At 38.3% G+C, this 11,850-nt stretch overlaps 1 protein-coding gene across 2 annotated transcripts in view; it reads right to left on the bottom strand.

Moving 5' to 3' along the window:
* COG3 (component of oligomeric golgi complex 3) overlaps nucleotides 1-11,850 on the bottom strand; it is a 32,821-nt gene that overhangs the window by 2,884 nt on the left and 18,087 nt on the right. For both annotated transcript variants that reach the window (XM_074565245.1, XM_074565235.1), the window contains 8 exons: nucleotides 11,234-11,358; nucleotides 9,365-9,454; nucleotides 7,355-7,475; nucleotides 4,943-5,031; nucleotides 4,709-4,843; nucleotides 3,375-3,450; nucleotides 1,598-1,725; nucleotides 565-663 (listed from right to left, as the gene is read on the bottom strand). In XM_074565245.1, the coding sequence (XP_074421346.1) occupies nucleotides 565-663; nucleotides 1,598-1,725; nucleotides 3,375-3,450; nucleotides 4,709-4,843; nucleotides 4,943-5,031; nucleotides 7,355-7,475; nucleotides 9,365-9,454; nucleotides 11,234-11,358 (863 nt within the window). The remainder of the gene's footprint in view (nucleotides 1-564; nucleotides 664-1,597; nucleotides 1,726-3,374; nucleotides 3,451-4,708; nucleotides 4,844-4,942; nucleotides 5,032-7,354; nucleotides 7,476-9,364; nucleotides 9,455-11,233; nucleotides 11,359-11,850) is intronic.

Below are 11,850 nucleotides of genomic sequence, written 5' to 3'. Positions count from 1 at the left end.
TCTGTCAGAGCATCCTAATACAGAGAATTCTTAACCCCAATCATCTCTGAGACTAAAGACCTTATTATGTAGGGTTAGGTTTCCATAAACATCTGCACGTTTTCCCAATGCAATTTATTTCAAATGAACCCTTGTAATTCTTTCTCATGCTTCCTAAACGTAAAAGTTGCTTCTTTTTGTATTTGTCAAAAGCAAGACGCACAGGCTTTTTTAAAGCATATTCACTAGCTTTGATACCTCTCTGAAAAGACAATGTCCAGAAATGGCAAGACTCTGCCACGATGTTGTACAACTCAATCCCCAGCAACATCAATCGCCACCTTCTGTTTAAAAACTCAATTGGATATCCATTAAAAAAGAAAAACAAAAAGCAAAACCCCCTTTCAGCTGGGAGCCTAGAGTTCAGATAAAGCCTTGAGTGTAATCATCCAGGATTAAGGGGGATAATAAATAAATAAATAAGGATTCCAAACACTGAAAATACTAAAAAAGAAAAATTGATGTTTAAAAACAAGCCAGTCACGTGAAAGAGGAACTGAAAAAACAGGGAGCTTCAATACATACCTGTTCCATTGAAGGACAAGCTATGATCTGGAGATCTTCATTACTAAATTCTTCCTTTAACAAAGCATGGAGTTTCTGGAACATCTGCTGAATGTTATTCTTTTAAAGGAAAGAAAAAAAACCTCAATGTTAAAAAACACAACACTCATCTCAAACATGAAACAGAATAAGCAGAATGTATACATGGAATAGCTACTGAAGTGACCAGGTAGGGAGAAGTGGTCAAGCTTTAAGAGCTTTTCTTCTAAAACAAGCCCCAAAACAGCTACAAGGAATCCACGTTGTCTGTCAGATAAAAACTTCAGCTAAGATGTGCTAAGCTGAAATACTGAGTCCTACAGACTTAACCTGGAAGCTTAAAACTCAAGCTTGGTTCTTTCTGGTGGATTCACAGTGGGTGTCCCATTGAATCTGTATCGTCCTCTCTGCCTCCAGTGCTTCTGCCCTCGTGTAATGGACCAAGCTGTACTGGTTTTGCCTGGGACAGAGTTAATTTTCTTTATAGTAGCTTGTATGGTGTCGAGTGGAAGACGTGCAGAATGAACAGAACCAGCTGATTTTCTGTAACGTGTGTGTGATACAGGCTGAGTACAATGGAGAGGAGGACGGCTTTTCTTTTTTCTTTTTTTTTTTTTTAAATCTAAACATATAATTATAAAACATATTATCAGATTATTTTTTTAAATTTTATTTCCCGTGTCTTTTCAACAGGCTTCTCAGATCTGGGACACCACAGTGACTGCAACAGTCTGTTCACTATTAAATGTGGATGGCATGCATCACGTTTACCGGCTGGACTGGTAGTCTAGAATAACTCTACAGATATAGAGGTACATGTATGTCTACATGTCTGAATATATACACACGTAAATATATGCATACATACATTTATATAGATATATTATACATACAACCATACAGACACAGAAATGTAAGGTGAGTGATCTCACAAAATGTGTGTTTAAAGTCTTTAACTAAATGAAGGCCCAGCGCTTACAGGAAAACGTGCTGAAGTAACTCCAGCAACACTCACCCGAACTGGCTTAAACAAAATTAATTCTGTATCTTTATTGGACAAGTACAACGACATGCTCCGTAACGTTGATGGCAGCTTTGTTTTTATTGTCTTGTAAGTGGAAGAGACCAGATCGTTGATCTTTGCTGAAAGTAAAAGAAAATGTGCTTAATAGGCTAAAACGGCATTCTGCTAGTTGACACCTACACACCAGAATATCACCCCCACCTTACTGGGGCTGATCATAACCACGAGGTTGAGGGAAGGGAAAGAGGGGGTGACCGGGCTGTGCAGCACCAACCCGTCATATGACCACAACACACCAGACAAGGCTTTTCTTTTGGGATCTACTCAAGACATCAGCCCCTCTTTCCCTGCAGAAAATGCATCCAACCCATTTCTGCGACCAGATCCCTCCTGAGGTTCCTGAAGTTGCAGCCTTCCAACAGCAACATACACCTTCCCCTAGAAAACTTGCCTGGAAAAGAAACTGCTGGGACATAAACGGTGCTAGTAAAAAGAACAGCATACCATAAATTCTCCTTACTGACCACAGGCCACCTCTGTAAGAAGGCTGCAGAGCCATCTGGATTTTGAGTCAACGAGACAGGAATCCCCTATCAGACAAGACCTTCTTTCTTTATTGCTAGGTATTTTAATGGTTTTACAAGCTCTTTACTTAAAGGGCAGGAAAAAAAAATCCATTCATAGCTTTAAATTACCGAAGTTAAAATACAGTAGTGTTTTTTTTCCCCCCCTCAATTTCTACCATATCTACATTTTCTACCTACTTCTGCTTTCCAAACAAATGAATCCAAGAAATAGCAGAAGCTCTGCTTAGATCTGCCTCTACACACATAATTATCTCCAAACAAACATTAAAAATACTCCTGAAGAAGGAGGAGATGTTAAGTAGAAGCTCAAGTTAGCCCTTGAGAGCGCCTGACCCATGGAGCAGCACTGAATTATGAATGAACGTGGCTGGCTTTGCATTTTAAGAACATGATGCAACAGAAGGTTCCAGTGTACGAAGTGGAATTACCAAATTTCTCAGTGTCACCCAAAGGCACAACTTCATTATGTGAAAAGCAAAACAACCTAGGAACATCTAAACTACTCCCAATGTTCTTACGAAGCATTCGCATTTGAATTCTTAAGAAGAGGGAAACAAAGCTGGATTACATTTTTGCATAGTGACAGGAAAACTGAAAGAGAAGTAGGTACCAAACGTAGAGACAATAAAAGCTTCAAGGCAGACTCATTTTTTCCTACAAAAGCAAAAACTTTATCTTAATGTAATCAAATAATTCCCTAAGCACATTTCATATGCAGTGGCGTAAATGCTGTTTTCATGCAGACACAGTCACAGCTTGAGAAATACTCAAGTCATTCATCTACTGCACCAATTAAATACATATTCTGAAGGTTGGCAGGTTTTGATTTAGAGGCATCTTAAGACAGGTAAAAACATAAGCCAGGATTTTCAAGAAAAAGGTAAACAGTTCTTAGGTAGTTAGAATTTTTCCAGATCAATCACAGTCTCACAGTCCAAAGTAATCAGGCCAGCTTTTCAGAGCGCTATGTTTAAAAGTCAGGCACAGAGACAAACGACATTCTGAAATACTCGAGGCCCATGTAATGCATCTTATATTGCTCTACCAAAAACAGTGAATGGAAGGGGTCTTTTCCTCCATTTGATGAGAAGTTTACAGGAGTCTCAAAGCAGTAAATGATCATGGCTTTATTAGCCCACAGGCACCTCAGAGGTAACATGAATATAAAACAAAGCAAATACCTGGCTGTGCCCAAGGCTGCTGTGAAAGGCTGTAACTGGGACCTCCTTGAGTGGCCATTGTTTTTAAAGCAGCTACCTAAAACAAGTACAATCAACAAAACGATGTTTTTTTCAGTTGAATTCACAACAAAGGTACCAAGCATCAATTGCACAAGTCTCTCGGATGCTGCAGTGTATGGAACCTCCCCTGCTCGCTCTCTTCTATGCACTGACTTAACAACACACAGGGGAAGCAGCTTGACAGAAATGCAGCTCAAAATTACAATCATGATCACTTCTTGAAAGTAAAATTCAAAATGCAATTAAATTTACAAAGACATTTAGGAAACTAAGGATACACAGAAACCTCAAAAGAGATATATACCTAAGCAGGTTAGTCAAACTCCCCAAATTCCCAATGAATCACTGGGATCACTAGGACCATCTATCAATCTCATGGGGTGACCATCCAAATTTTAGGTATGCCACTGGCCCCTCACCCCAGCATGACAAGCATCAGTGCATGTAATCCCCTAAATTCTCAAATGCCAGCAGCTGGCATATTTGCAATGTCCATGCAATGCTGTATCCCCAATTTCTCAGATGTTATGTTGTAAAATCACTTATTCTCAGTACCCAAGGATCCACATCACACGTTTTGTTTTCCAGAAGTAATAGATTCTGCTGCGCGGTTTTCTCAAGATGCCTAAAAATCCTGAGCTCTAGAGCAGGTTCTAGGAAGAAGCGTATTGTAACAAGACAGCTTTTTTGTTCCAACCCCCTAGGAACTAATCTTTCTGACCAGCTTTTATCAGGAATTTGTCACTAGGGAGGAAAGTCCTGCTCAGCCAGCACCTCACTGGTGTAAAATACATTGAGAACAGAACTTCTAACATGCTTCACAGTCATACTCTAAAGACCTCCCCCTCAGGAACACACATGACCCAAGATTGGTTTTGACGGCCTACAAATTCAGTCAAGGTAGGAGTTCTCCTGCAAACAGAAAAGCTCCTGCCAACTTTCACAGACCTGTTTCAACTCAATGAAGTGTTACAGCGTCTTGATTGAAGAGCATAAGGGTTGCTTTTTTTAAAAAAACCAAACCAAAAAAAAACAAAACCAAAAAACCCCAAACCCACCACAACTACATCATATTCCCTTAATCCATTAATCTCAAAAATGCCTGGAAAATTGTTATTGGAACTTAAAGGAAAGCACAACTTTCTAATGGGGAATACCATCATCTTCAGCTAATCAGACAGAACTAGCAACTTCTCCTACACCCAATTTAAATACTAATTCCCCTGTCCTACCTGTATTTCAGTTAGGCTACCGAACACACAAGATGTTTGTACCTTTGTCATGAACTCGTCCAGCTGTTCTATAAACTGTTTGGTTTGCTGCTGAATAAACTGCTCACAAGCCGATTTCAGATGACGATCTACATCTTTCTTAGAGTCGATATAATGTTCTCTGATTTCTGGAGTACCCTTGAACAGAAGGCAACAAATCCCTCCTTTTTATTTGCCATACATCACCACCCGCTTAAATGACCAAATTTTTCTTAATGCAATAAGAATCCATATTACCTCCAGTAAGAACTGTATCAAGGCGTTGTTGCTGTTTAGTCTAAAAAATCTTGAAACTGTCTTAGGGTTCAGGATTTTAAATGCTGCATCTGTGAATCAGAAAGTCACTCATGCTGTAAGTCAATGGGATTCAGCTCCAGGAATTAGAAACTTTAATCACTCGTTTACGCATGAAAATGGCCTAGACTGATTAGGAATGTAACATTCAATGATTCCACTGCCGCTAGGTGTGGATGCACAAGTGCACAGGCACAGAAGCACACAAAGCTTGATCCACTATTTTTTAGTTTATGGCAAACTAGAATCTAACCGTTGCAGAGTCTAAATGGATAAATACATTACATCAACCTCACGAATGACTGCTACCAGCTGCAGTGCTACCAGTATACAAGTTGTGTGAGCTCTTTTCCTTTTTTAACTGTTATCTACAAATGAAAGACTTTTACATAAGCTATGTAATTAAGCAGTTAAAGAACAATATGCAGAATTTGGCCCATGTTGCCTGGGAAAATCAAGTACAGTTGCATGAAATAACTTGGAACCGTCACTCTTTTCCTCTGTGCTTAATTATTTTAGTTAGGACTAAACAACAAAACATCAAGGTTGATATACACTCATGTTTACGGTCTCTGCAGAAGTCCCAAGAAGTTGTAAAATTGTCTGCAATTAACACACAATACCGAAATTATTCCTATAGAGTTAAGGGGATGTTGTCAACCTGAAATCTAGTGAGACTGGGGAATAAGAAAATTATCAACACAGTTTCAGTACGGCTTGTTGCTCCAATGTCACTCATTTATCATCCTACACACCCATCTGCTTTTTTTTAATTTCAAAAGCAATTCTGAGCCCCTCTTGCTGTATAAAACAATGGGAGGGAAACAAGATGTAGGAGTTAACGAAGTGCTGTCAAAGGCATTAAACGAAGAGGGAATACCAGGTACCCAGGCATGCAGACTTTGCACTGAACTAAGAATCTGCACTCCGATGCGGTTAACGGAGACTGCAGAGAAAGATTCCTTTTGTTCTCTGAATTATTTCCCAGAAACTTCCCTGATTCCAAAGAGAGCCTCAGTTCTTGATTAGAAGCCCATGAGCTAGTCAGTGTGAAAGTCACTTCTCCCCACCGTATACAAGAATCCTATCTTTATACGACTTTAAAAAAAAATTGTGTGGAAGCATGACTTTTACATTAAGCAGTGTCCCTTGGTCTATAAATCCCAAATTAAATCTTCAATCTATGTACAGACAGCTCAGCTAGAACACAGTAAAACTCCTATTAGCCATGTTATTTTTCTTCTACAACTCAACCCAAATACAAAAGCCCTACTGGCCTATGCTACCCTACATTAAGAATTAAGCAGAATGTACATCTTTGCAACACCACCATCACCACCCAATATTAAAAAAAAAAAAAAAAGTGTTTTCCATTACTTACCACTACCACCTGCAAAGTGCTGGCTGGCACAAAAATTTATTCAATTAAATGAAGATGTAGAACAAAGTTGTGTGTCAGCCAGGACAAGACACCAAAAGGATGTATTTGCCCTTTAACCTCCAGTCAACTAGAAACTACTCAACAGGTAGGAGGTTTCATTGATGTTCAAATGCAACAGGTGAAATGGTTAGTGTAAGAATTGCATGCTTCAGAGTTAAAACAGCAGAATATTAGATGGCAGGAAAGAGAAGATATTTCTTCATCTTTCTCTTCTGGAATGGAAGAAGAGAAACTTGACATGCTTCCAATTAGTCTTCCCATTATCTTTATAAACTTGACAAGTACGTGGCTGTTCACTTTTTTATTGAGAGGGCTTTTTTCTGCATTTTACAAAGGAACCGTAGTACAATTTTAAAAATCATGACTATGGCCACTACCTTCTATTTTCCCTTCCTACAGCAGACATGGTTGCTACGTAAAACTGTTCAACAACACTGCTCATTGAACTTGCAACATAAGAAATCCTTTCTAAGCAAAACCTCACAGAAAAGTCTAGGAAATCTTAATTTGTTCTAGGCAAGTCAACTATGTATTTGTAAATTCACCTGCTAAACAGCAGTAACAAACAATATTCCTTTAAAGAGTCAGAAAAGGGGAAAGACATCTCTGTGCAACAGAAATGTAGATTCCTTAGCTGTTCTTAAAAAAGACTGAATAAATAAGTTAGGTCAGCAGCAAAAAGCAGTCAAACGCATTTCATACAAAGATAAAGAATGTGTTAGATACATCTTGAATCGCCCTTATAAGAAAACAGTTTTGGGTTGGTTATTTTTCCCAGAAGATAAGAACAAAGCAAGAGATTAGAACAAGCACACAGGTCATTGCAAGTGAACATAAAATAAACCCAGAACTTTTGCTGGCACATTAAGGGAGGACAATCCCATCCCTTTCTGTAGCCAGCAACTGTTTAGTACCTCTAGTTTTCTTAAGGTCCAGGGAAATTTCCTTAATGGTGAAATCAGTGTGGAAAGGAGCAATTTGTTCACGAAGAATCAAAAGGTGTTTTATTAAGAAAAGCTGTCCATCAACCTGGGTCTACAGCACAACAAGAGAAACAACACGCATTATGTGTAAAAAAAATAACAATGAAATGAAGAGCAAAGTTTCAACACTTCCACTTTTAATAGTTACTTCCTATAACAAAATTAATACTAATAATCTTACTAACAATCTTTTTCTATTAGTCTGTAGTGGCATTAACTACACCCTGGAATCAACAAATCCCATTTCTGCATTGTTTCTAACACATTGCTCTGCAGAAGCAGGCTTTATTCACACTTCTTAGTTAGAAGAATCAGATTAGGCAGCTATACTACTAAACGTCCACATTAGGTACAGGTATCCATTATTTGAAAGATACAAACTTATTCTTCATAAAAGCCAGGAATTATTTCATTTAATTCATGTAATTTATAGTTGAAAAACATGAGGTTCTAAAAATTTTTTAATCATTACGATGATTAAAAAAAAGCCAAACAGACAGATAATCAAGGTTATTGCAGAAACATTAACTGCTATTGTGCAAAGGTCTTACGAGGCATTTTTCTCATGTCATTAAACACAAAGCTTGATTTCTAAACAGTACAGCAAAGATACAAAGAATAAAACAAGGCCAAGTTCACACCACTGAGACGATCAATTTTGCACTGCTTGTTATTTTTGCTATGTGCTTTATACTGCATGCTGCTTTTAATCTTTGAAGTTCATGGCTCATTGAGGTAAATGGAAGAGGACTCAAGAATTCAAATTTGCTTTTGCAAGCTGGAACTTTCCTTGATATAACATTAAACAAAACAGTAAAGAAGAAATTAGATTTAAATCTGCAGTTTTAATGAATAGAAATGTTTACTAAAAATAAGTGGTGGAAGTTTCTTGGGTTTTTTTTTTGTTTGTTTGTTTTTTTATTTATTCTTACATGCATAATTTCACCAGATAATGTTAAATTAACATGCATCAAGAGCAAAGTGGTATGGACTCTAGTATTGGGACTAACCTACCTAGGGATCACTGCAGGATCAGTTTCATTGTCTGCAATACTATAAGTTAATGCTGACCCGATATACAGTGCTGGACTGGATAACTAACTGTAGAACTCTGAATCATTTACATATGAAATAGTTATCCGCTCAAGCTAGAGGGAAAGGCGGTCTGAATTTATTTTTTAAGATATTACATTTAACAGATGTTTTTCAAAGGACACTCAAAAGAAATACTTCAAAACAGTTCTTCACTTCCCCTAACAACCAAAACTTTTTTCATTACTAGATGTTTACTGTTTCTACAAACCCAACAGTTCTAGCCTATTAAGACTTTCCCTCTATTTTTTTTTAAATTAATTTCTTGGCTGCTAGAAATTAGAAAATTACTACAGCATTTGTATTAAATTTGTATTGAAGTGTGGCAGGACACTTAAGGTTAAAATGACTTGATAAACTTCACTGAATACTGAGCAACCTATCAAATACAACCTTTTGATTACAGACAGTTCCGAGCAGCGAATACTTAACAAATCTTCTCAGTGAATTTAATACTTGGACAGATTTTTGAAAATTCAAAAAATGGAGGCAGAGAAAAAGAGAAAAGAGTAACAGGCAATGAAAATAAATACAGGGAGCAGAGACTTCTAGCAGAGTTTTTCTTTAGGTATTACTTGATTGAATTCACATGAGCTAGAGCAGCCTGTAAACACGATTGCTATGATTTGCACTGCACCTTTACAGATAGGCTAGCATGTGAATCATTAGCTGTGCTTTACAATACATTAACCATAACTAAAAGCTGGCAAATCCATCAGGTCTCTAGGGGCAGAGGAACATGCTTTCACTGAGATTTCAACAGAATTCTGAACAACTGCCTCACAGCTTTAGATATACATAGGGGAAAAAAAAAAAAAAAGAAATCATACCCAAAGCACAGATTCTGACCTTGTTTTTGCTGATAGAATCAGCAGCTCCCAGCAGCGAGTGGATGCAGGCAGATAAGGCCTCTTGTGATAATCCCTGAAACACTGCCCTCTGCAGGGATGAGGAAATCGGACAAAAAAAAACAAAACGGGTGTTAGCAAAGCTTAAACAAAATTTAAGAGCTGCAGCTTGTGAAGGGTGTGCTTACCAGCACATAATACTCTACAATAGTTAGCTACAAAGATGTCGCTCAAGTGCAGTAAGAGAGGATGAAGCGTTGGTATATAAAAGCTTGCTACAGCACTTAGACTGGAGGCAGGTCAAGCATGCCCTGTTCACTCTCCGGCTCCGAATCTGCAACCAGGTAGTGACATGGTCAGTGACACCTAATGCATTCACAGCCAAAGGCATGAACGATGCTTCCTGGGTAACCTGACCAGACCCTTCACGTGTCAGGGTAACTATCTGTGTGTGCAGTTTAGACTTGGAATAGACACGAGATCGTTCGAGCGAGCTTAACCTCAAGCAAACTCAAATTACCTCACATTTGCGCCAGGTTAGCAAACAAACATGACAGCTGCTATGGCCCGGGTGACACAGAGTAACTCATTTAAGCTGCAGCAACTAGATCATGCGGCTGAGCTGGCCACAGGAACACAGCTCGCCTCCACCACCGCTCCAAGGTAGTACATGACAGCCCTGACTGTCCCAAGGCTTGCCAGTGCCGCTTCATTCATGTCTTCTCCTATCTACAGGGCGCAGGCAAGGCATACCAGTTCTGCTGGTTGAGTCACCATCCCTGGAGGTATTTAAAAGACGTGTAGACGTAGCGCTGAGCGACGTGGTTTAGTGGTAAATCGGCAACACTAGGTTAACGGTTGGACTCGATGATCTTAAAGATCTCTTCCAACCAAAACGATTCTAGGATTCCATGTTACAATATGTCAGTGAAAAAAAAAAAAAAAAAATCACTGTGCAGATACGCTATAAATGAGCCTTGCAAACAACCTTGCAACAACGACCTCATCTCCAAAGGTCTAGCTGAAAACAAGGGTAAATACTCATTTATCTTTAATGACATTGACATACTAAGCAATAAAGCATTAATATTTTCCAGCTTCTTTTTAAGCAAATAGCATCTTGGTAGCTGTTTCACATAACACCCATCAAATATATTTTGAAATGCATTCAATGTATCTAATAAAGATACAACACCTACAGAAAAGCAAAAACATTCGCATTATGTTTCTCAGAGACTTATTAGTCTTTTATGCTATTAGGTGACAGGCATAAATCAGGTTCTAAAGGACAGGTCTCAAAATATTTGCAAAGTAAACACCGCTTTTGTTTCTTTTAGACATGAAGATTCCTACTGTCTTAAACTTTGGAAATGTCTCCTACATTTTGGAAGGTGAAAAGATGTGCCACAAAAAATTTTTTGAGAACATTTCCAAAATGTAGATGTAGCAGAGTCATCATTGTTACAACCAGAAACATCACCTTGTCTGATATCCTGCAAAGTACACAGCAAGAAACACATTCCTCCAGTAATTTCAGCAGTAAGATCATTCTCTATAATTGACCCAGAACTTTCTATTCTTTCCTGTTCTATTCACTCCTCAATTTTGGTGCAGTAAGTATCTTGAGCATCAGATACTGAAGTATTTCTGTAACAGCAAAAGCAATAGACTTACAAACCAGTGCCTTTCTAATTGGAAATGACCTAAATTTTTCAGTTCACTTGTTTTACATAAAGATAGCATCAAAAAGACTAAGAGATAACAGAGGCCAGTAATTGTCCATTCCTAATTTACATTAAAATATTTAGACACGGTGCTACACACTTCATAACTTCACTTAAAAAAATTAGATAAAGAGATTTTTGCTTACGTCTATACATCTGTACAGTTTGGAGAGACACACTAGAGTCCTTCTGACAGTAGGATACCACATTCCATGCAGATCTGCTGGCGAAATCGTCGTCTGGTGCCTGGGATTAAGGGATTCTGAGGAACCTGTTTAAAAGTAAAATACACACATGAAAAACTTGCCCATCTGTCCTTTCAACTGAAGGAGACTGCAATATCGACTTCACTTCATACAAACTCCACAGTAATAAGACATATGTTATTGCACCCAAACAGGTCAGGGTTTTTTTTTTTTCCCTTCTAAGCAGGTCAATACTAGGCTTCTGATGTGTATAGAGCACATGGCTGTAAGAGACATGAATTTACTTTCAGGGATGGCCCAGCTCAACCTTTTCTAGCTAGTTTTACAGGCATGTCTCCAGTATCACCCCTCCCTACTCAGCTCAACAGCTGAAATGATCAAACAATTACTGGGAAAAAAGAAAAAGCATAGGTGAAAAAAAATTGGTTAGCGATCATGGAACTACAGGAGGTGCTCAGAAACAAAAAGGAAAAAAAAAAAAAAAACATTCCATCAATTTTACTTCTTCATGCTTTCCTTTCTGCTGGGGATAATCCTACACAGATAAACAGCTGCAG

The sequence above is a fragment of the Larus michahellis genome, chromosome 1 (genome assembly GCF_964199755.1).
Source record: "Larus michahellis chromosome 1, bLarMic1.1, whole genome shotgun sequence".
Lineage (NCBI taxonomy): Eukaryota > Metazoa > Chordata > Aves > Charadriiformes > Laridae > Larus > Larus michahellis.
This window is presented reverse-complemented; position numbering and strand designations above follow the sequence as displayed.